This window comes from Eriocheir sinensis, chromosome 49 (genome assembly GCF_024679095.1).
Source record: "Eriocheir sinensis breed Jianghai 21 chromosome 49, ASM2467909v1, whole genome shotgun sequence".
Classification (NCBI taxonomy): domain Eukaryota; kingdom Metazoa; phylum Arthropoda; class Malacostraca; order Decapoda; family Varunidae; genus Eriocheir; species Eriocheir sinensis.
The window spans coordinates 9,021,708-9,046,707 of record NC_066557.1 but is presented as its reverse complement, the minus strand read 5'-3'; the positions used below and the strand labels follow the sequence as shown (position 1 = coordinate 9,046,707).

General features: G+C 43.8%; 2 protein-coding genes across 8 annotated transcripts in view; one reads left to right on the top strand and one right to left on the bottom strand.

The window, feature by feature from the left end:
• The window catches only part of LOC126981840 (uncharacterized), a 9,284-nt gene extending 5,905 nt beyond the window's left edge, over positions 1–3,379 (top strand). For all 3 annotated transcript variants that reach the window (XM_050833417.1, XM_050833415.1, XM_050833414.1), the window contains exon 6: positions 1,421–3,379. In XM_050833417.1, coding sequence (XP_050689374.1) covers positions 1,421–1,721 — 301 coding nt within the window. In that variant the 3' untranslated portion in view covers positions 1,722–3,379. The remainder of the gene's footprint in view (positions 1–1,420) is intronic.
• A 2,730-nt stretch (positions 3,380–6,109) lies between these two features.
• LOC126981838 (semaphorin-5B-like) overlaps positions 6,110–25,000 on the bottom strand; it is a 44,833-nt gene continuing 25,942 nt past the window's right edge. Inside the window, exons 5-19 of one of the 5 annotated variants that reach the window (XR_007734221.1) lie at positions 22,929–23,135; positions 22,057–22,190; positions 20,917–21,092; positions 19,927–20,192; positions 19,058–19,309; positions 18,232–18,463; positions 17,483–17,696; positions 16,751–16,893; positions 15,908–16,097; positions 14,989–15,540; positions 14,094–14,261; positions 13,323–13,469; positions 9,768–12,892; positions 8,716–9,630; positions 6,110–8,549 (exon numbers count right to left, since the gene is read on the bottom strand). Coding sequence is in view for 1 of the 5 variants with exons in the window: in XM_050833412.1 (XP_050689369.1) it covers positions 12,480–12,892; positions 13,323–13,469; positions 14,094–14,261; positions 14,989–15,540; positions 15,908–16,097; positions 16,751–16,893; positions 17,483–17,696; positions 18,232–18,463; positions 19,058–19,309; positions 19,927–20,192; positions 20,917–21,092; positions 22,057–22,190; positions 22,929–23,135 (3,094 nt within the window). In the remaining 4 variants the exon portion in view is untranslated. Of the gene's footprint in view, positions 12,893–13,322; positions 13,470–14,093; positions 14,262–14,988; positions 15,541–15,907; positions 16,098–16,750; positions 16,894–17,482; positions 17,697–18,231; positions 18,464–19,057; positions 19,310–19,926; positions 20,193–20,916; positions 21,093–22,056; positions 22,191–22,928; positions 23,136–25,000 lie in introns of all 5 variants that reach the window. The other 4 variants (XR_007734223.1, XR_007734220.1, XR_007734222.1 and 1 more) reach the window with 4 other exon arrangements.

The following is a 25,000-nucleotide window of genomic DNA, read 5'->3' as shown; positions in this document are numbered from 1 at the left end:
CACGTTGCCTGTATTGCCCCAGTGGAATCACACCTTTACTTTACCTTGATGAGCAAAAAACATAAAGAATCGTCATTATTTCTGTTGCTTGGACGAACACATCTCTCCCATCCCTCCACATACTGTAAGAGGTGCCCAGGAGGAATACCCACTCCCATACACCAAGCCAAGGGACTAAGTTATGTATTCTCTGACTTAGCACCTCCCCCAACACTCACACGTGCACCGTAGCTTGATGATAACGGGGAATGTAGAGAATAAAGTATGTAACAATAGCTGTACTAATAGTAGGAGTATCTATAGTATTAATAGTAACAATAAGAAGGTGGTTTTCCAGTAAGAGATTAATGTTTTTTTGTTTTGTTTTTATGTATACAAAGTTTTTTCACCATTCATTCATGTATTTTTTTTTCTATTGTCATATGGTAACAATTTAAAACAGCTTCAGCGTATGAGTAGCAGGCTTTTTTTTTTTTTACATTTGTTACCTTTTTTTATGCCCTTGAACTGACTCCTCTGCTGTAAAAATAAATAAAAATAACCTGCTCACTAGATGCCATTATGAACTTTTTTAACTGGTTCAGGTTCAAGCATTCACTCTTCAGTTCCTCAATGTCTCCCTGCCTTGCTGTGTTATGCAGGAACAGGGAAACTGGTGTTGGCTTGTTGTGAGGCAGAGTCATATTGGAAAACCACCCTTTTGTTGTTTTTTGTATAGCATAATCACACATCCTTTTTCCCTTCCTTCTTTTTCCTTTTCCCGTCCTCTCTTTCCCTCACATTTTGCTTATCTCACCCACACTTCCCCTCCTCTCTATCAACACATTTCTCCTTCACTTCCATTTTTTTCCCTCTTCTCTTTTCCTTCCCTCCTTCTCATACACTTCTCTTTTTGTGCACTTAACCTTCCCTTCCTCTTATCCCCCATTATTTTATTCCATCTTCCTTCCTCTTACACTCTTTCCTTTTTCTCTACACTCTTCTTTCCTTTTCTTCCTCTTCCTTTTATACCTCTCCCATCTCCCTTTGTCCCTCCTTCCCTTCCTCTCACACTCACACCTTTTTCTAAACACTCTCCTCCCCTTACATACTTCTCCCATTACTCTTTCCCATTTCCCTTCACCCATACCTCACCCTCACTCCACCTCCTCTTTCCTTTTGTTTCCCTTTTCTCTCATTCCCTTTCATCTTTCTGTCAACCCACTCCTTTTCTTTTTTCATCTCCCTCCTTTCACCCCTTCTTTTCCTTTCTCTCATTCCCTTTCATCTCTTCTTAAACACACTTCCCCTTCTTCCCTTTTCCGTCCCTTCCATACCTCACCCATTACTCTCTCCCCCATCCCTATCTCCCTTCACCTATTCCTCATTGTTCTCCATCCCTTCACCCCTTCCCCACACCCCCTCACTCACACACCCCAAGGTTCGCCACAATGCGCTTCGGCCGAGACCTCCCTTCAAAACAACTCTACCAGTGGGTGCAGCAGAAGAACCGGACCGTCCACCCGCGCCTGGTAGAATACAACCTACCGGGGGGCAACGCCAGGGTGCACTCTGCCGCTGCCGACCTCTACCGCTCCCTCAACCAGGACGTGTCGGAGAGCAAGCGCGTCGCCTTCACCTGCCGCTTCCTGCAGACCCAGTATGGGGTTGAGTTGTCCTCCAAGGGGCTCTTTGCTATCCTTAGTGGGGGAGGAAAGAAACGCGGAGGACGGGCACGCTAAGAGGAGAAGGAAGGAAGAGGAGGAGGAGGAGGAGGATGGGCATTCTAGAAGTAAGGAAGAGGAAGAGAAAGAAGAGTACAGGATGAGAGGAAAGTGTGTACCCAGAGAGGAAGAGAGATAGAATAATGAAAGGGAACTGACAGAGAATAGAAAGGAAGGGAGGAAGGGAATGAGAGGAGAGAGACAAGGAAGGATAGGAGAGACAGATGTGCAAGAAAGGAAGGGAAAGGGAGAGAAGAGATATGAAATGGGGGAAAAGGGAAGGGAGAGAAATATGCTGAGACAGGATAGTATTAAGGACAAATTTAGGATAGCAATAAAGGAGAAGATAGGGAGAAGAGGGAAAAAGGGGTAACAGGTAGGAGGAAGGAAAGAGGAAGACTTACATGTACAAATTTTATGAAGGTAAGATTTAGAGAAAGGGGAAGAGAGGAAGGGAAAGACATGCTAAGAGAAGAATGGACAGGGAGGAGAAAAAAGGGAAACAGGGTAAACTTAGAGAGAAAAGGAAGAGGATAAAGAGAGAGGAAAGGAACAGGTAAAGAAGAAGGAAGAAGAGGAAAGAGAAGATGGAAAGCAGTAAGAGGAAATGAGAGAGAGAAATAACATGATAAAAAGGAGAAAACAGAGAAAGAAGGAAAAAAAGTTATGTTAGGGATAGAAGAAAAAGGGAAAGTATAGAACACAGGCAAATAAATAAGGGAAAGAGAAGGAAGAAGAGAAATAAAGGGCAATAGAAGGAGGAGTTAAGAAGAAGGAAGAAGAGTAAAGAGGAAATGGGAGAGAAATGGCATGATGAAAAGTATAAACAAGGAGAAAGAAGGATGAGTTATGGATAGAAGGGAACACAAGTAAAGGAATAAGGGAAAGAGAAGGAAGGTGATAAATAAGAAGAGAGATAAAGGGCAATAGAAGAGGAAGTAAGAAGAAGGAAGATGATGAAAAGAAGTAAACGGAGAGAAAGAAGGAAGAAAAATCGTGTTAGGGATAGAAGGAAGAAGGACGAAGTAGAAAACACAGGCAAATAAATAAGAGAAAGAGAAGGAAGGTGATAAATAAGGAGAGAGATAAAGAGTAACAGAAGAGGATGTGTGATGTGAGGAAAAGGGTTTAAATATTCACGTTTTCTTTTCCGCTTCGTATTATTATTTTTTGGGGTGTCTCATGTATTCTGTTTGCTTGATAATGTTCACCTTTCTCGCTCTCTTTTATTAGTAGTGTTTTTTTATGGGTCTTTATATATATATACAATCTTTTCTTGACGATATTCACATTTTCTTGTTTCTCGTTTATTTCATTATCTTTTACTGTTTTTTATGGGTGTCGTGATTTTTCTTTTTCTTTACAATATTCCTTTTTCTTGCTCATTTATTACTATTATTATTATTATTATTATTTTTATGGGTTCAATATATGCTTCTGTTTTTTCATTTTTCTTTTCTTTTGTGCAGCTGTGTTTTTTTTTTTCTTCCCTTCCTTTTTTTTATGGTGTAGATTTTTAAGGTTTTATTATTATTATTATTTTGTTTTTTAAGTTGCTGCCATCTTTTATTTTTTATGTAGTGTGTGTATGTTCTTTTATGTCATGTTTTTATAATCTCCATCGACTCCTTTGTATAATTAATTTGCCCAACAAGTGTTTTTATGGCGCCAGTGTTTTCTTTGGGTTTTATTTCCCTTTTTATTTTGCATGGTATTGTTTTTTTATCATCATCATTTCTTTCTTTCGCTTACCCCCCACCCACCCTTTTTTTGACATTCTTTTCTTTGTTTTTGTTTCCCCCTTTTTTTGCATGGTATTGTTTTTTTATCATTATCATTTATTTATTTCCCCCCCCCCCTTTTTTTTCGACATTCTTTTCTTTGTTTTTGTTTTCACCTTTTTTTTTTTGCATGGTATTGATATTTTGTTATCATTATCATCTGTTTCTTTCACTCGCCTTTTTTTCATATTATCCTTTGATTGGTTACAAAACAGCCTCATTAATTGGTCTTATTTTCCATTATTTTTTATCATTATTGTTTATTTCTCTTTCATTCACAAAAACAGCTTTATATATTAATGGGGTTTGATTTTATTTTACTTTGTCTATGTGTTTATTTCTCCATGTTATCGATTATTTTCATTATTTCTGTTATCATTATTTTTTCCTTCTCTCATTCACCAATAGTAGTAATAATATTCTACCACTAACACTACTAACACTAATAATAACACAAATTGATTAATCCCTATTTTACTTACACTGGATATATCATAGTTCATTTCTGTATTCATTAACTTTACCACAAATGATGTGAAAATGGTGGTGAAGATGTATGGGTACTTTGTTTGTGTGAGTATTCTACATTTTTAAAAATTTTGTGTAACGTTTTAACGGTAAGAAGGTTGGCAGTGCAGGGCTGTAGGAAGGAGATGGTTAGAGGGAGGAGATAGTGAAGGGGAAGACGAGAAGGAAGGCATTGGTGATAGTGGAGGGGGAGAGGAGAAGGAAGGCATTGGTGATAGTGGAGGGGAGAGGAGAGAGGGAAGGCATGGGTAATAGTGGAGGGGGAGAGGAGAGAAAATATGGGTGAGAATGGAAGGGGAGGAGAGAAGGGAAGGCATGGGAGATAGTGGAAGGGGAGAGGAGAGAGAAAAGGTATTGGTTACAGTGGAGGGAGTGACATTGAAAGGGGAGAGGAGAGAAAGTACGGGAGAGTGGAAGGGGAGACGTAAAGGGGAAGAGGAGAGAGAGAAGGCATGGGTGACAGTGGAGGGGGAAAGGAGAGAAGGCATAGGAGTGTAAGCCCTACCTGAATCACCCAAGACTAATGGCCTGAGGAATGTGTGGTTTATACGCACCTGTGGATATACTGGGAGCATTTTTATGAAGGTGAATTCTTTTTGTATGTGTGGAAGTTACAAGCTCAATAAAGCATATCAGCGTTCATTGTGTCTGTTAGTTGTGATATCTATAATGGTGGTGTTTAACCCGTATGCATCAGTACAGCTATTTCTGTCCTAACGTGTTCTGGGTCAGTACGGCAAGGATTGTCAAACTTGTGTGACCCCAAGTTGGAGGCTGTGGTGACATGTGGCAATTGGTAGGTCACTCCTGGGTCAGTTGGCAGCAGGATCGTCAGGGCTGGATCCCGTCCGTCACTAATGAGTTTATTGTGTAACCAAAAATACCCGGTAACTGCGATTTTTGAGTGGGAAAAAATGATACTAGAGGCTGTACAGGTATGAGAGGAGCACGCTGATGCACACTCCAGGCCGTTTTGCTGCCCTCATTTTTATTCCACATTTAGACGTCTTCAGCCACTCACGGCTTCGAGTTAGCTGAAGTGGATGGGTTAAGAGGAGAGACGATGAAATGAAGATAATGAGTGTAGGTAGATGATGAAATAAAGATACTGAATGTAGGGTAGATGAAATAAAGATAATGACTATGGTAGTGATAATGAGTATAGTGAAATAATAAGGAGAATGAGATAAAGATAATGAGAGAAAAGATAAGCATAGTGAGTTAATAAGAATAATAAGTAAATAAGGATGTAGATGATGATAAGGATAAGGAGATGGTAGTACTTAATGGTATGGTATAGTTAAGGATAAGTGGTTGTACATAGTTGTAGTAATATGATGGTTTAATGGAGTGACAACTATATTTATACACCCAATTTGTATCATAATAGTTTGTAATGGCTTATATAATGGTGTTGAAGGGCTGTAGTAATGGGGACTCTTGGTAATGGTGTAGATGGTAAGTGGGTATTAGTTATGGTGATGGGAGGCTTAAATATATCTTTATACACCCAGTTTTTATCATAATGGTTTCTAATGGCTTATATAATGGTGTTGAAGGGCTGTAGTAAATGGGACTCTTGGTAATGGTGTAGATGGTAAGTGGGTATTAGTTATGGTGATGGGAGGTTTAAATATATCTTGTCCATAACTACGTATCTTCAAATTTTCTCGTGAACTTTATGCAATTGACCTTACCTATAGTTTCCAAGTGTTGTTTGTTTACCTGTCTCATCAGTAACCTCTAATACTATCCTGTCAGTCACTAATAAGAATGATAGTTTACTCCCAAACACTATGATTATCTTCACATTTCCCTGTAAACTTCGCCCCCAAATTACCTGGTTTAACCCACCTGCTGCGATTGGCGCGGATTTCACCTTCACTGGTAGCCTGGTAACATATAGTCCCAAGTCTTTCTCTGCCTTTGTGGTGGATAGTGGAGTGTTTCCCATGTTCAGTGACTAATTGACAGACTAAATGATTGACAAATGAATGAATTGACAGATAGACCCTACCCTTCCCCCTTCCCTCCCCCAGACAGTTCAGTTCCATCACCCCCTCTCTACCCATCACCCCGGGAGAAAGAAAAAGACTCTTGAGCAATTTACATTTTATGCAAATTCCATATAAAAAATTATATAACAAATCTTGTGTTGTTAAGATTATGGCACGTCTATACATTACAGCGTTGTGGTATAAAAACGAAGGTAAAGGCTGGGGGAGAAATATACATGTACACCTTGGTCCCTACGTCCCTGTCATTATCGTGTGTGATCAGAACAGTCGCTCGTTTGACTAGATTCCCAACCCAAGCATTAGTTTCCGTGTTTGTTCGACGCTCGTTTCTACTTTCTGTGTGGGAGCAGTGATTAGCGGGCTCTTTTTATTTATTTAGTTTGCCCTTGACCTGCTTCCTCTACTGAAAAAAGCATAATAAGAGACAACTTCTCCCACCCTATGCTCAACACCTCAAAGCACATTCTTGTATATCTATTTAGGCACATTTTTATATCGACTTAGGGTAGGAAAGTCTTCGAACACACCTTTTTCTTCCTTACGCTCAGATACACCAAAGCATATTCTTGTATATCTGCTTAGGGCGTTAGAATGAGAGGATATGTCGGTGTGAAGAATGTTCTCTAACACACCTTTTTCTTCCTTATACTCAGACACTTCCATGCATTTATTTTTGCTTCAGATGCAACATTGGGAGGATAATCTGTTCTTACACATGTTTAGTTTTCTGGCGCACTGTCCTCACTTCCGTTCCTTTAGTTCTGTTCATTATTGTTCAGCATAAGGCAGTGTTACATTCCTCTATCCATCAGTGTGTTGAGTAATATTTTCCATCTTTCTCCACATCGTCACACTTTTAGTTATGTCTAGAAATGTTTATAGGAAGAGCGTTTCATTCCTTTGTCCATCAGTAAGTGTCGAAGGTTCATATTTTACAACAATTTCCACGCAGTCACACGTTTCGTTATGTCGACAAATGTTTAGCGCAAGTCAGTGTTGCGTTCAGTTATCACATATTCTTTTCATCACTTTTGTTTCCTCGCACGGACACAGAAACGTTTAATAAGGCAGTGTTTTGTTTCTCTCACACTCATACTTTTGATCACTTTCTCCTCCACACAGACACAGAAATGTTTAACGGAAGGCACTGTTCATTCCCTTACCACATACTTTTCATTATACTTTTTTCCCACATACACAGAGAAGTTTCAACAGATGCAGTGCTTGTTCTGTACCAGCGTGAGTCTGTATGTTTGTGTGGAGAGTTCAAATTTTCTATCACATTTTCTTAAGTACAGTATATCACTCCTTCAGTTCTGCTTTTCATCACAGCTTTTCTTTTATTCCACACATACACACACATTCATATCTTCACTTTCCTCCCAGCTACACACACACACACATACACATAAATTTCATCACCAAGATATGTAAATTTCCTATGAATACACTTCTTTCACATACATCATCCTTTCTTTTCTATTGCCCACGTATCACAACTTCCTTCTGCTCGATATGTAAATTGTCATGTGGTATTCTTTCTTCTTTTAATATCCGTTAGTCGTCAGTCACTATACACAAACATCACAGTTCAGCTTCTTCATTTCCGCTCCGTAAGAATAAGCGTTATGTCCCTTTCAGTAGGAGATAGTAGTGATATAATGAAAGATATGTTGAACCGAACCTCCCTGTACTCCGACACACACACACACACACAAACACACAGGAATCAGTTTAGTAGTCCCCCTTAAAATCATGAAAGCACCAGCACATCACGCCCACTTATCCTAACACACGAGAAAAGTAGTACGACAGTTCCCCATAAATTTCTCCGTTTTCTGTCACCGTTTTTTTGACTTAGCGTGTGAAGAAGGTTGCTCGGCGATTCTACTACTCTCTTATGTACAGTAACCTAATAGGACGAGGCTTCAATTCACACTTCTTTTTCTTCTCTTTCTTTCTTTCCTCGTGTTTGTGAACCTTAAGTGTGTCTTTTAGTCACTAGAGAGAACAGCACCATTTCAGTCTTCCTCCTCTTCCCCTTCCTCTTCTTCCTCCTTTTCCTTTTATATTCTTCCTCCTCTTCCTCTTTTTCCTTCTCTTCATTATATTCTTCCTTTTCCTTTTCTTCCTCTTCTTTATATTCCTCCTCGTCTTCATCCTCTTCCTCCTCTTCTTTATATTCTTCCTCTTTTTCCTTCTCTTTCTATTCTTCCTTTTCCTCTTCTTCCTCCTCTTTATATTTTTCCTCCTTTTCCTTATATTCTTCTTCCTCTTCCTCTTCTCCTTCACTGACATCATCATCAATATTCTTCGTCAGTAAATGCATACTATCAGACCCTTCATCATCATTATCATCATCTTCATTCCTCTTCCTCCTCCTCCTGGTCACTCCTTAAAACACACATTCTTGCAGTTACTAAATGACCAACATTCTAAACCTTCTAACATTCCTTACTAACACTCCTTAACATCTTCAAACATTCTTCACTAGACACTTCTCAACATCAACTTTCCTCCTCCTCATCAGACACTCCTTACTAAACATCATCTTAACATCCTTTGCATTTCTCAATAGACAGTCTCCTTAACATCTTCAAACTTCATCACTAGACACTCCTTACTAAACATCATCTTAACATCCTTTGCATTTCTCAATAGACAGTCTCCTTAACATCTTCAAACTTCATCACTAGACACTCCTTACTAAACATCATCTTAACATCCTTTGCATTTCTCACTAGACAGTCTCCTTAACATCTTCAAACTTCATCACTAGACACTCCTTACTAAACATCATCTTAACATCCTCTGCATTTCTCACTAGACGCTCATCGCCATCACTGATCTTTCCATACAAGACACTCCTTAACATCTTCAAACTTCATTACTTCTCACCCTCAACTTCCTCATCAGACACATCTTAATCAACACCATTCTTAAAAGACACAGACGCACACCTACACAGAATCAAGAATCACCAAACATCTAAGAAACAATAATAATAATAATGACAATAATAATAAAAGTCACTTCCCACAGAAATGAAAAGCTGAATATGATTAAGTGAGCACATCCCCAACCTTATCGCCAGCACATCCACCTTAATTAATAGGCCTCAGTAACACCCGGAAGTAATTAAATAAATGCCTTAGAGATTATTTATAGTACAGCAAACGTGTGTCTCTCTCGGTAAGCTCCTAATCACGTTCTAAAATTGTGTGGCAAAGATGTGATTCAGATTTTACGACTGCAAGTTATTATGCGACGGAATTTAAAGTGTTCGTTGCTTTCCTATTCCTGGTTTCTGATTTGTCTTTCTTTCACTTCTTTCTTTCAACCACTTCTAAAATTGTGTGGCAAAGATGTGATTCAGATTTTACGAGTGCAAGTTATTATGTGACAGAATTTAAAGTGTTCGTTGCTTTCCTATTCCTGGTTCCTGATTTGTCTGTCTTTCAACCTCATTGTATTATATCACTTTAAAAATTGTGTGGCAAAGATGTGATTCAGATTTTACGACTACAAGTTATTATGCGACGGAATTTAAAGTGTTCGTTGCTTTCCTATTCCTGGTTCCTGATTTGTCTTTCTTTCAACCTCATTGTATTATATCACTTTAAAAATTGTGTGGCAAAGATTTGATTCAGATTTTACGACTACAAGTTATTATGCAACGGAATTTAAAATGTTCATTGTTTTCCTATTCCTGGTTCCTGGTTTGTCTTTCTTTCAACCTCATTGTATTATATCACTTTAAAAATTGTGTGGCAAAGATGTGATTCAGATTTTACGACTACAAGTTATTATGCGACCCTAATGAGACCAATGTTCTTTCCACTGCCACCTTAAAGTTTTGCCATCTTAACATCACACCAAGTAAAAAAAGTAGCATATATAAAAACACACACGCACGCACGCAAACGCAGACACCAAAACAAGCGAGCATCACAGACAACGCAGAGATATATATATAAAAAAAGGCCGAGACCGTTTTCCTTGCGAGGGGGCTTTTGGCACGTAGGATAGACAGATACAAATGGCCAGTCTGTCTGTTTCCTTCACTGTTTTCTTTGCCCCTCTCTGGAGTCTCTGCCGCAGCTAAACTAATTATCACAAGGGGAGTGTGTCACAGTCTTGGTGGTTTATGGGAGAGGTGTTAAAGTTAGCACCAATGGGGGCGATGAGAGAGAGAGACAGAGGGACATGAAACAGAGAGGGAAACAGTTGAAAGAGGAAGAATTGAAGAGTAATATGAGAGAGAGAGAGAGAGAGAGAGAGAGAGAGAGAGAGAGAGAGAGAGAGAGAGAGAGAGAGAGAGAGAGAGAGAAACGAAGAGGGACAAAGAAATAGAGAGGGAAACAGTTTGAAAAGGAAGAATAGGAGAGTAATATGGGAGTGACGAAAGAGAGATGAAGAGGGACATGAAATAAAATAGGGAAACAGTTAGAAGAGGGAGAATTGGAGAGTAATATGAGAGTGATGAAAGAGAGATAAAGAGGGACAGAAATAGAGAGGAAACAGTTTGAAGAGGAAGAATTGAAGAGTAATATGAGAGTGATGAGGAATGAAGAGGCACAGAAATAGAGAGGAAAACAGTTTGAAGAGGGAGAATTGGAGAGTAATATGAGAGTGATGAAAGAGAGATAAAGAGGGACAGAAATAGAGAGGAAACAGTTTGAAGAGGAAGAATTGAAGAGTAATATGAGAGTGATGAGGAATGAAGAGGCACAGAAATAGAAAGGAAACAATTTGAAGAGGAAGAATTGGAGAGTAAAATGGAAGTGATGAGAGAAAGAGATAAAGAGGGACAGAAATAGAGAGGAAACAGTTTGAAGAGGAAGAATTGGAGAGTAAAATGGAAGTGATGAGAGAAAGAGATAAAGAGGGACAGAAATAAAGAGGGAAATAGTTTGAAGAGGGAGAATTGGAGAGTAATATTTGAGTGATGAAAGAGAGAAAAGAAATAGAAAGGAAACAGTTAGAAGAGGGAGAATTGAGGAGTAATATGAGAGTGATGAAAGAGAGATAAAGAGGGACAGAAATAGAGAGGGAAACAGTTTGAAAAGGGAGAATAGGAGAGTGACAGGAAGTAAAATGGGAGACAGACGGACAGACAGAGGCAAAGAAATAGGAAAACCGTTTGAAGAAAGAGGAATGAAGAATAAGAGCATGGAAATAAGATGCAGAAAAGATGAAAAGAAGTAGAAACTGGCAATAGAAAGAGTTTAACATTATGCAATTATTAGACAGAGGCAGAAATAAACGGACAGATACAAACATCGAAACAATCTAAAGAAGGATGATTCAAGAGTAATATGGAGGAAATAAGATACAGAAAAGATGATATTTGTAGTAAAAAAAGACTGACATTTTGCTGTTATAAGATAAGGGGCAGAAATAAACGGACGTATACAAACATCGAAACAATCTAAAGAAGGAGGATGATTCAAGAGTAATATGGAGGAAACAAAATAAGACAGATGACAATTGTAGCAAAAAAAGACTGACATTTTGCTGTTATAAGGGCAGAAATAAACAGACAGAACATTTTGCTGTTATAAGGGCAGAAATAAACAGACAGAACATTTTGCTGTTACAAGGGCAGAAATAAACGGACAGATACAGAAAGCAAAAGTGTGAAGAAAGAGTAACAAGGGGTAATACAGAGGAAATAAGATAAGGAAGCGATGACATAGTAGAGACAGCTGACATTTTGCAGTTATAAGACAGAGAGAGAGACAGGCGACATTTATGACTGCAAGACTATGACAGGAAGAGATACGAGACTGAGGTGACATTTTGCAATCACACTCACTGAAAAGGGAGTAAGGAAGGAAGGTTAATGGTATGATAAGTGAGCAGGAAGGAAGCCCCACATTTTGTTTGTTTACTTGAGCACGGCTGAAGGAACACGAAGGAGATATTTTAAGTCAAGACGAGTAGTAAATGCAGTGTGTTAATGCTTGAAATGTTATGAAATGCTGACGTCAAAATGAGGAAAATGAACTGACCAAGACACGTCACTTAACAAAGAAGGAAAAAATGTGTAAAAAGCCAAAATATTAAACCTTCCCAGACATTAAAAAGGAAACTGAACTAAAAACCAAGACTGACCATGACAAATCACTTAAAAAAGACGAGAAAAAACGTCGAAAAACCCTAAAATATTAAAACTTCCCCACCAATAGAAATTAAACATCGTGAAAAGAAAGGGGAAATTAAACTGGAAAAAAGAGGAATTTGACCCGATGACCCAATTAAAACAAAATAAACAAAACCACAAAATATTTAACTTTCCAGCATTAAAAATTAAATATCGTAACAGAAAGAGGAAACCAAATTGAAAAGAGGAAACTGAATGGATGACCGAAAACTGACCAAGCAAGACACTTAAAAACGAGAAAAAACAATAGAAAAATAAAACAAAAACATTCAACTGTCCGCCATTAGAAGTTGAAAATAGTGTCTGAGTCGAGGTCGGCGCGGAGGTGACCGTTGCCGTGACTCGAGCGTTTGATGGTGGCCGTGTCGAAGTCCTTGAGGGGGAGCGTGGCGGCGAGGGCGGCCCGCACCCCACTCTTCAGGGAGCCGCCGGGGGAGTGTCCAGCCCTGCGCTCAGCCGCCGGGACACTCACATAATGGTTGGGCTTGGCGGTGATGTAGTGGGGGGAGGAGGGCACACGGCGGCGGCGGCGGCGGACACACAGGTGGTATGTGGTGAGGGAGCCAAGGAGCCCCCCAGCCGCCAGACACCCCAGGCTGGACCACACGAGAGCCGCCACTGTGACGTAGCCGCTTCTGTTCCCGCCGAAGCCGCCCACACTTGCCTCCACCAGCTCCAGCACGGGCGGGTCTGCTTCTGCGAGGGGGAGGAGGAGGTTAGGGTTGCAGTGTAGAGGTGGAGTGAGAGATATTACAAATGGTATCGGTAGTACTAGTAGTAGTAGTAGATATAATAGCAGTAGGATATGGATGTAGTAACAGCTGTAGTACTAGTAGATGTAATAGTAGTAGTAGTAACAGTGGAAGTAGATAGAAAAGTACTAGTATAATGTAGAAGTAGCAGTAGTAGTAGTAGTAGATATAATAGCAGTAGGATATGGATGTAGTAACAGCTGTAGTACTAGTAGATGTAATAGTAGTAGTCGTAACAGTGGAAGTAGATAGAAAAGTACTAGTATAATGTAGAAGTAGCAGTAGTATATGGATGTAGCAGTAGCTGTAGTAGAAGAAAATATTATAGCAGTAGACGTAGTGGTATCAGTAGAGTGAGCAGCGCCAGCACTCACCGTCGAGGGGCATGCAGGTCTCGCGTTGCAAGTCCAGGCCGCGACACTGGCTGGGCTGGTCCGAGAGGCAGTGCCGGATCCTCACACGCTCCTCGCTGCCGCTGCCGCACTCCGACCACAGTGACCACACACCCCAGCCCTCCTCACCTGGGAAGGAAGAGGTCAGTCAGCACTCAGCACTATGTCAACACTTGTCCTCTCCTCTAACACTAACTCGGCATTTCCTTGAGTCAATCAGCACATTTAGCAACGCCTCAGCACTCTTGGTACTTATTCAGCACTAATACTAACTCTGCCTTTAATTCCTCAGCACTATCATCATTTATTCAGCACTTCCTTAGCACTCCGTAATTTCTTAACAATCCCTCACCACTATTTTTTTTTCTATTCTTTCTTCTTTTTCTTATTTTAATTTATACTCATGTTATTTTTCCTTTTCTTCCCTTTTTACTATGTTCTGTTTTATTTTTTTCCTTTCATACTTTTCTTTTTATTCATTTTAATTTATAGTTTATTTTATTTTCCCTTCATTCTTTCCTTTGTTTCATCTTTTCTTTCTTTTTCTTTCTTTTAATTTCTACTCTCTCTCTCTCTCTCTCTCTCTCTCTCTCTCTCTCTCTCTCTCTCTCTCTCTCTCTCTCTCTCTCTCTCTCTCTCTCTCTCTCTCTCTCTCTCTCTCTCTCTCTCTCTCTCTCTCACACCCACATCCCTCCCCCCATACCCCCCTTACTTTACCCCCCACACCCATACCCCCATACCCCCTACCCTCACCAGGGCAGGGGTGGGCGTGGCAGGCCTGCTGGGAGGTGCCCGGGCCTGAGCAGTCGCTGGCGTCAAGGAAGGGATTGTGGGAGGAGACACACCTCCTCGAGCGCACCTGACGGCCTGACCCACACGAGGCCGAGCACGCACTCCACTCACTCCAGCACGCCCACAGACCTTAGGGGGGAGAAGGAGTGGGGTGAGTGGTGGAGAGGGAGTGGATGGAAGGGGAAGAGGGAAAGTTACGAGGTGATGGTGGGGGAGAGGGGGTGATGAAGGAAGGGGAGTGGAAGGGAAAGGGAGAAAGAGGGGGTGATGAAGGAAGGGGAGTGGAAGAGGAGAGAGGTGGACTGAGATGGAAGGGTGAGAAAGGAAGTTAAAAGAGGTAAAGGAGGGGAGTGAGAGGGAGTGGATGGAACAGGAAGGAGGCGAGGTGAAGCAGAGGAATAGTGGTGGAGGAATGAGAGTGGAAAGGGAGATGAAGGGGAGAGAGGTGGGGGGAGATAGAAGAGAAGGAGAGGGAGTGAAGACAAATAGGATGATGATGAGGAGAAAATTATAGAGAAAGGAAATGACACTAAAACTATATCTCATCACATATAAAACAGGAACAGAAAGACAGAGAAAGGAGAATAAGAGAAATAACACCAAAATAGTATCTCATCACATATAAAACAGGAACAGAAAGACAGAGAAAGGAGAATAAGAGAAATAACAAAAAATAGTATCTCATCACATATAAAACAGGAACAGAAAGACAGAGAAAGGAGAATAAGAGAAATAACACAAAAATAGTATCTCATCACATATAAAACAGGAACAGAAAGACAGGGAAAGGAGAATAAGAGAAATAATACCAAAATAATATCTCATCACATATAAAACAAAACACAAACACACTCACCAGGGCAGATATGTTCATTGCAGACTCGCTCCTCAAATCCGTCACCACCATCACCACACCGCCCACCACCACAGTCCCTCCTCCTCCACTGCGTTCCACCACCTCCACACGGCTCGCTGCACTTGCTCCACTCCGTCCACATGCCTCCACCATCACCTCCACTAACACCACCACCACCACCACCTCTGCCACAGCCTTCCTTGGGGCACACTCTGTCCTCCTGTCGCATGTCCCCAAGTCTCAGCGGAGTGGCGGAGTTCCCCGTCGCCACGCACTCCGCCCTGAACCTCCGCTGGGTGACGTACTCCCCTGTGGCGTTCACCCCCACCCAGGGCGACCATGGGGTGAGTTGTCGGGTTTCGGGGCATGCCCATTTCCCGCAGGTCTCCGTTTCCTCGCCACAGCCAGGACAGTCGGATCCCCCGTTGCGTGGTGCAGGCCGGGTGCATGTCCTGTGTCGCTGTCGCACCCCCGTCCCCCCGCATGTGGCTGAGCAGGACCCCCAATTCCCCCACTCACTCCACCCACCATCCACTGGTAGGGCGGTGTAGGCTGTGGGGGAGAAATGGGTGTCAGTACGTTGGGTTTCAGAAGGATGTTTTAGGGAAAATTGAGGGTGTGGGAAAGGAGAGAGAGGAGAAAAAAGATAAAAGAGGGCGTAGAAAGGAAAAATGAGAGTAATCAAGGTGTAAATAAGGAGAAAAGAGAAAAAAATCACATTGGATACATCTCTAAAACACACACACTCACACACACACAAACATTTTACCCCCTTTTCTCTCCTTCCCTTCTTTTTCCCCCTTTCCACTTTCCTATCTTCTGCCCTCTTCCCATTTCCCTTTCCCCGTTTCCCCTCACCCTTTTTTCCCCCTACTCTCCTCCCTACCCCCTCCCCTTCCCCCCTCTCCCACACACTTACAAGGGCAATGGGGCAGGGAGTGGCAGTATATCTCCGTGCGTTCTTGCCCCACACACACGCGTCCTCCATGCCTCGGCGCAGGGTTGGAGCAGGTCCTTCGCCTCGTCTTCACCGCAATGCCACAGTTTGCCGAGCACTGCGACCACGATGACCAGGCCGTCCACCCCCCATGCACCGTGCAATTGGAGACCTGGAGAGGGAGCGTTAGGGTGAGATGGGTACGTAGGTCAAGGGAGGGTGTAGTTAGTTTGTGTAGGAAGGAGTAAATAGGTGATTAGAGGTAAGAGGAGTGTAGGTTTGCTAAAAGGTGATCAGGTGTGTGTGTGTGTGTGTGTAATTTCTGTGTACGTATATTAGATTATCATACTTCTATGTCATTATGTGTGTGTGTGTGTGTGTGTGTGTGTGTGTGTGTCTTACCTATGTTTCTGTGGATGTGTGTTCTACCTCTGTGTGTATGTGTGTGTGAATAACTTAACTATGTATGTATGTATGTATGTATGTATGTAAGCATCTCTTCTATATCAATTTATGTGCATCTTTCTATCTATGTGCGTCTTTCTATCTATGTGCGTCTCTGTCTATGTACGTCTAAATTTGCCTCTCATCTCTTTGGCTATCTATGTATGTTTGTGTGCGTCTCATCTCTGTGTGTCTCTATCTGTGTATGTCTATGTGCGTCTCCCCTCTATACCTAACCATGTACATATGTGTGTGTGTGTGTGTGTGTGTGTGTGTGTTACCGTCTCATCTCAGTGTATGTCTCTATCTATGTATGTCTATGTGCGTCTCACCTCTATACCTAACCATGTACATATGTGTGTGTGCGTGTGTGTACGTTACCTCGATGCGTGGACCGGAGCAGGGAGCACCGCCTCGTCTCGGCACAGGTGAGTCACAGGTACGCTGGCGGCACTGGCAGGCGTCCCCGCTGCCCGACTGCTGGCACTCCGCCCACCCAGACCACCGACTCCACCCGCCGTCCACTGCTCCAGCGGGTGACGGATGACGGGAAAGGGAAGAAAGAGGAGGTAGGTAAGTTATGCGTTTTTTTTTATTATTTATTTTATTATTATTTTTTTTTCAAAGGAAACGGCTCAAGGGCAACAAAAAGGATGTAGAAAATAAAAAAGCCTGTTCTTGTTGGTTAGTAAGTAGGAGGTAGTAATGGTAGTAGTAATAGTAGTAGTAGTAGTAGCAGTAGTAGTAGTAGTAGAAGTAGTAGTAATAGTATATTGTAGGAAGTATTACTGTTCTTGTTGATTAGATAAATAGGAGGTTGGTAGTGACATTAGTAGTAGTAGTAGTAGTAGTAGTAGTAGTAGTAGTAGTAGTAGTAGTGTATTATTGCTTTCAAACTCATTTCTTTATCTTCTGCATTGGTAGATGAAAGAACAGAATGATTTGCAACTTTTTTCAGGTATAATCTTTCTTACAATATGTATGATTAAATATTCACTTCTTTCTTTATCCACAAACAACCCTATACCCCAATAAACCCCGAAACAGTACCCAATACACACCCTTTACATCCCTTCACCCTCCTCTTACACCCCAACACACCCACCCACACACCTGGTTCCGTGGACAGGGGACATTCCATCACCTCCTGCAGCCAGGCGCTCACGAAGGGGTTCTTGCCTGGCGGGGGTGAGCAGACCAGCCTGTTGGTGTCCCAGCCGCAGTAGGGGTCCTTGGCGCCCAGACAGGTGTGCTGGGTCTTGTACCTGTCGCAGCGGTGGACAGGTACACGCAGCACACCCTCGTTAGTCCCCAGGTAGAGGGAGTTCTGTTGGAGGAGGTTTGGTTAGAGAGGAGGGAGGGGAGGAAGAGAGGAAGGGGAAAGAATAGGAAGATAAGAGAGATGGACAAAGATAGATAAATATACAAACACATACAAACCGTTCTGTTGGATGAGGTTTGGTAGGGGGACGGAGTAGAACAGGAAGAGTAAGGACAGGAAGAGACAGATGAATAGCAAAATGAGAGAGATGGGCAAACAGATAGAAAGACAATGAAACACTTATAAACTATTCTGTGGAGGTTTGGTTAGAGGGGAAGGAGAGGAGGAAGAGGGGAAAAGGGAAGGATAGGAAGAGAAAGATGAATAGCAAAATGAGAGAGATGGACAAACCGACATCAAGACAAACAAACACACAAACTATTCTGTGGAGGTTTGGTTAGACGGGAAGGAGAGGAGGAAGAGGAGAAGAAAGGGGAAGAATAGGATGAGAGTGATGACAAGGAAAATGAGAGAGATGGAGAGCAGATAAAGACAAACAACACACACACACACACACACACACACACACACACACACTCACTGTATCCCTCAAAAGCTTCAAGGAATGGATAGCCACGCTGGAGTTATCCGGGAACAGCTTGAGCTCCTCCAGTAGACATGGGTTCCCTGCTGCCAGCGCGACCCCCAAGGTGGAGGTGGAGGGTGACGGGATGCTCATCTTCCGCAGCGTTCCGCCACTCCCTACCACAAACACCACATGGACTGTTCCGCTCTGCCTGGTGGTTACGACGTCGACCGCGATGTGGCTGAGTCTGGGGGTGGAGGAGGGAGAGGTGGTGATGATGGTGGTGAGATTGATGTGGTGTATGGTGGTGAGAAAGTATGAGGGTGGAGGTGATGATGGTGGTGATGGTGAGAGTTTGTGGTGATGGTGATGACAGTATGGTGGTGATTTGTGGGGTAATGATGGGGGCGGAGGTGAGATGGTGGTGATGGTGGTGGTGATGATGGTGGTGATGATGGTGGTGATGTAAAAGGTTATTATGGTGTGAATGTTCAGTGATGGTGATGAATTGTGAGGTAGTGATGGTGAAGGTTGTCCCATCATCCACTTTTCATCCACTTGCTCTTACATATTTTTTCTCCTCATTCATTCATTCCACTTTACCCAACCTTCTGTCATCCACTTGCACCCACCCCTCTCTTCACCCACCTCTCATCCACTTGCTCTTCTTTCATATATCCACTTACATCCACCTTCCCAACCCTTCCTTTCACCCACCTCTTCCAATCATTTAATCCGTTCCACTTCACCTATCTCATCCAGTCCTGTCATCCATTCCACCTACACCCATTCACCCAACCCTCCCTCATCCACACTCCCAGCCCATCCTCCCATCACCCACCTCTCGTCATCCACCGTGAACAGGGGTTGTGGGCCTTGGGTGACAACCGGCCTATCCATCAGCTGGTACTTGTCAGCCGCCAGCTCAGCCGCGCGGGTGGAGCGGGGGCGTTGGCAGGAGAAGTGAGCGGAGTCATCCTGCACTGGGCCCCACACCGAGGACTGGCTGGGCTGGAACTTGAAGGGCCCGTCGAAGGTGGAGTTGACGGCGCTCATGTTGAAGGAGCAGATGGCCGAGCCTGCGATACTGTTCCTGTGGGGGGTGAAAGGGGGGGGTGAGTGGGGAGTGGGGTGATGGTGAAGGGGGGCTGTGAGTGGGGTGAGGAATGAGGAGTAGAAGTAGGAGGATGCTGAGGAAAAGGTGTGAGGGTGAGGGGAGGGGAGTGGGGTGAAGGGGGTGAGTGAGTGGGGTGAATGGGGGAGATTAAAGCAGTAGGAGTGGGGTGAGGAATGAGGAATGGTAGGTGTGATATGGGGTGTAAGAGCATGATTTGGAAAAGGGGGTGAAGGGGTGAAAGGGGGAGGGGTGAGTGGGGTGAAGGGGAGGTGAGTGGGGTGAGAAGGGGTGTGAGAGAGCTATGAATGGGGTGAGGAATGAGTAACAGTGAGCATGAGTAAGTGGATTTGAGTAAACAGATGCAGCAGAAAACAAAACAAAAAAAAGAGATGGATGTAGGGATAGATACACACGGATGACATTTCTATATGGATGAATGGATGGAAGAAATCACTCGGCGGAAGTGCTTTTCATCCACACCCAAAATAAATCACCCACGTACTCCACCCAGGTAAAAAAAAAAATAAATAAATAAAAAAAAAAAAATAAATAAATAAAAATATCCACACACACTCATACACTCATCCACTTACTCAGCCGTCGTGAACACTCCATAAAGCAGCTGTTCTCTCGGCAGGTGGATGAGTGCCTGCACGTTGTCGTAGAAGAACGGGGTGGCTGTGGCAGTGGTGGTGGTGGTGCCCCCTCCGTGGTGCTGGGGGTGCAGGGGGTCGTGGGGGGCAGGCGGGGGGCGGGAGCAGGTCAGTCTAGCCTTGAGGAAAGTCGTCCAGTGATCCTTGAGAAGCCTCGTCCCGCCCTTGTCGTTTTGGCAGACGCGACCGATTCTGGAATACACGCGCTGGAGTGGAAGAGTGGAGTTAGGAGTGAGGTGGAGTGGGAGGTGGAAAGGTTGTTACAGAAGGTATTTTTTATTTTTTTTTATAGCTAAGGAGACAGTTCAAGGGCGCAAAGAAAAATATATATATAAAAAAAAGCCCACTACTCACTGCTCCTGAATAGAGATCAAAGGAGTGTCCAAAAAAGGGAGGTCAATTTCAATATCAACACTTTCAAGAGGAGGGTATCAGGACACCTCTCCTCCCGAAATTGACCTATCTTTCGGCGACTCCTCTGGACTTTTGTAGGAGTAGTGAGCAGCGGGCTTTTTTTATTATTGTTTCCTTTTATTTATTTTATTTGCCCTTGAACTGTTTCCTCTACTGTAAAATGAAAGTGATGGGTGAAAGAGTGGAGTGAGGTGGAAGATATGTTAGGCATGGATCAACCACCATCATCACCATCATCAGCATCCACATACCTTTCAACAATCCACCATTTCCATAACATACTCATTGAGGTCTATGCAAAACACCATTACCATCACCATCACCACCATCACCATCATCACCATCATCACCATTCACATACCTTTCAACAATCCACCATTTCTGTAACATACTCATTGAAGGCTATGCAAAACCCCATAACCATCACCATTACCACCATCACCACCACCATCACCATGACCCCCACACCATCACCATCACCATGACCCCCTCACCATCACCATCACCATCACCCACCTTGCCGCAGTCCATGGTCTCCACCGCGTTCTCCGTGAAGACGACGTAGACGAAGCCGGCGTCATGGAAGGAGGCGACGAAGGTGGGTTCCGAGAGCCACTTTGAGTCGCTCTGCCGTGTCCTCAGCGCAGAGAACCCAGGCGGCCCCAGCGTCCTCATAAACACCCACCCGCGCCCTGGGGAGGAGTGGGGAGGTGAGAGGGAGGAAGGAGAAGGGGTAGGAGGGGAGGAGAGGGAAAGAAGGAGTGGCGAGGGGAAGGTGGAGGAGAGCAGCAGGGAGGTGAGGGTGAGGGGGAAGAAGGGGAGAAGTGGGGAGATGAGGGGGAGGAAGGAAAGAAGTGGGGAGGTGAGGGGAAGGGAAGGAAGTGGGGTTGTGAGGGGGACTTGGGGAAGGGAGGGGAGGAGTAAGGAAGTGAGGGGAGAAGTGGGGAAGTGTGGGGACATGAGGAGAAGGGAGGGGGAGGAGTGGGGAGATGTGTAAGCGTGGGAAAGTGTGTGTGTAGGGGGTTGGGGAGGTGAATGTATAGGCCCCTGCCAGAGGCCTATAAATATAAGTGAAGGGAAAGTGTGGGGAAGTGAATATGAGTGAGGGGAAGATGTGGAGAGGTGAATGGGAGTGGGAAGAGGGAGGGGAAAAGTTTGGGAAGATATGTGGGGAAGGGGAATGTAAGGGGTAGGGAGGTTAGGGCAGGTGAAGGAAGGGGGAAGGAGGGGAAACGTTTGGGAAGATAGGGTAGGGAGGTTAGGGCAGGTGGAGGAAGGGGAAGGGAGGGGAAACGTTTGGGAAGATATGTGGGGAAGGGGAATGTAAGGGGTAGGGAGGTTAGGGCAGGTGGAGGAAGGGGAAGGGAGGGGAAACGTTTGGGAAGATAGAGGTTAGGGCAGGTGGAGGAAGGGAAGGGAGAAACGTTTGGGAAGGGGAATGTAAGGGGTAGGGAGGTTAGGGCAGGTGGAGGAAGGGGAAGGGAGGGGAAACGTTTGGGAAGATATGTGGGGAAGGGGAATGTAAGGGTAGGGAGGTTAGGGCAAGCGGAGGAAGGGTAAGGGAAGGGAAAAAAAGGAAAACATCTATCCATCTGGTCATCACACCCACCAATCCCTGCCTGGCCTTACCTGTCCCCTAATCAGTGCGCGGCTCACCTGAGAAGTCCGTGGGGGTGCCGACATAGAGGGCGCCGTCGGGGGTGAGCAGGGATGTGGCACTGTGCCGAGGGTCGAACGGGCACCGAGCGACCCCCTTCTCCCAGGCTTCGATGTGCCCAATGTTGGAGAGCCTAACGGAGGAGGAGGTCAGTGAGTGCTTTAGGATTTGATTTATGAGTATTATATTCAATGAGTGTTATGTGGGATGGTTTGTGAGTCTGATAATTATTATGTTTGCAAAAGGAAGTAATGTTTGGTTAATTCTTTCATTCATTTTTCTGCTTTGTTTTTTCTTGAAGACTGATTTGATTGGGTCATTAAGCAGGTAGGTAAAAAAATAAGGGTCCCATTAACCAACCATCCTGACCCCCATTCACCCATACCCAACCCATTGACTGACCTCCCTAACCCCATTCACCCATACCCAAGCCATTAACCAACCACCTTAACCCCCATCCACCATCTTAACCAACCACCATCCACCCACACCCAAAAACATCCATTCACCTCCCGTCCCTCCCATTAACCCACAGCCATTAACACCTATTTACCTATTAATTCACACCCATTCACCCATCACAGGGAGAAGAGAAGAGAACAATAAAAGAAGTAATAAGAAGACATTAGCTGATTGGTTAATAGACAACATTACATCGTTTTCTCTCCTCCTTTCTCCCCTCCTCCCCTCTTTCCCACCTCCCCCATTATCTCCCCTCTGTCTTCTCTCCCCATCTATCTTTCATCCATCATCATACCCTTTCCCATTTCTCCCCTTCCATCACCACGTAAACTCCGCATTCACCCACTAACCCCTCATCCGCATTCACTCACTACCCCTCATCCACTCATATTACCCCTCCCCTCCTTACTTCCGCCAGGTGCAGAGCGGACTGAAGCTGTTGGTGCCGCAGGCCAGCACGCGCTCCCCCTGGCGGTGCAGAACGCGCACGAAGTTGTGGCACGCGGCGCTGCTCTGTCCCTTGATGCGGCACGTGTCCACGGTGGTACGGTTGGACGCGAAGGCTCCCTCCTCCAGCTGCTGCAGACCCACTAACGACAAGCGGAAGAGTCGGTCCCTGCAGGAGGAAGAGAGAAGAGTGTTAGTTACTGGTGATACTCGTTCATGTGTTTATGTGTGAAAAATGAGGTGAAATGGAAACAGAGAGAACGGAGTGTGAAAAAAATTAGTATATGCCGTGAAAGAGGCGGTTCCAGGCTCGGTATCCTTAGACCTCTCCGCCTCTCACCGTCAACTGTTTTCAAAGCCCGAGAAGATGATTGATCGGGTTCTGATGAGCGTTTATTTACATTCATAGTACAGAAGAAAGGTCAAACTACCACCAGGGTCATACATTTAACCCTGGGAATGCCCGGAGCCCCTTCAAAAACCCTGCCAAATATGAGTGTGTAAGCGGCGAGGGGTTTGAGAATATGGTCCCACGAGGAGAAGGAAATAACAACCTGGTTACTCGTGTGCTGTTAAAAGCGTGATATTTACCGTAGTTATGCGTTTGTGTGTGAAAAATCGAAAAATGCGGTCCCTGGAGGTGAGAGGAGAAGAGTGTTACCGTAGAAATGTTCGTGTTTGTGTGTGAAAAATCGAAAAATGCGGTCCCTGGAGGTGAGAGGAGAAGAGTGTTACCGTAGAAATGTTCGTGTTTGTGTGGGAAAAAGATGCAGGTACAGAGAAAGGCAGAACGTGTTGGTTATCGCGTAGACTCGGGTGTATGAAAAAAAAAATGTGTTAAAAAAAGATACAGTTCAAGAGAATGTGTTATAAGTTACTCCATATTCGTGTGTGTGTGTGTGTGTGTGTGTGTGTGTGTGTGTGAGAAAAAGGCTGTCTACATGATCAGCTGGTTCCTACTTTGTCCGAGCACGCTACCTTATCAGTTTCGAAGCGTAGCAACGAAGCAAGCGAGAGAGCTCAGTGGTTCAGCAAAAAGCCTGCTCTTCACTGTTGACACGTATACTGACTACCGTGCGTGTGTCCAGTTCAGTGTCCGTGGAGGTGAGGGATACTGTGTGTGAGCGCCCTGTTTGACTATGAGGGTGTTCAGTGTCTGTGGAGGTGAGGGATACTGTATTTAACCGGCCTGTTTGACTATGAGGGTGTTCAGTGTCTGTGGAGGTGAGGGATACTGTATTTAACCGGCCATAATGTGACTACTAGGGGGGTTCAGTGTGTGGAAAAGAGACAAAAGAAGAGAGAGGCAAAAAAGAAAACAAAAACACTAAGAATAAGATGAGAAAGTGGTGATAGAGGAGAGATAACAAGAAAGGAGAACAAAAACACTATGGGAGAATAAGGTGATAAAATAATGATAGAAACTGAGTGAATAAGAACAGAAAAGAACAAGAAGATTATGGGATTATGAATAAGGTGAGACAGTGATGATAGAAGAGAGATAACAAGAAAGGAGAACAAGAACACTATGGGAGAATAAGGAGATAGTGATGAAAAAAATGACATAACAAGAAAAGAAAAGAACAAGATGGGATTATGAACAAGGTGAGAAAAAAGTGAACAAGAACATCATGGTAGATTAAGGTGGAAAAGTGATGATAAAAGAGAAATAACAAGAAAAGAAGAGAACGAGAAGATTATGGGAGAATAAAGCGAGAAAGTGATTAAAAGGAAGAGAAGAAACAGGAAAAGAGAAGAAGAATTATGAGACTTTGCACAGGACTGAATAAACGAGAGAGAAGACAAGTGATTTTTGAGTGAGTGACGAATCTTCTTGCATTAAAAAAAAGAATCATCTCTCGTCGACGTGATAAGTTTGAGACGGTAAGTGAAGAGAGTCCATACCTTATTAGTTAACAAGGGAAGGTATCATTTTTTTCTCATTTCCCTCCATCTTTCTTGAGCGAGTGACGAATCTTCTTGCATTAAAAAAAGAATCATCTCTCGTCGACGTGATAAGTTTGAGACGGTAAG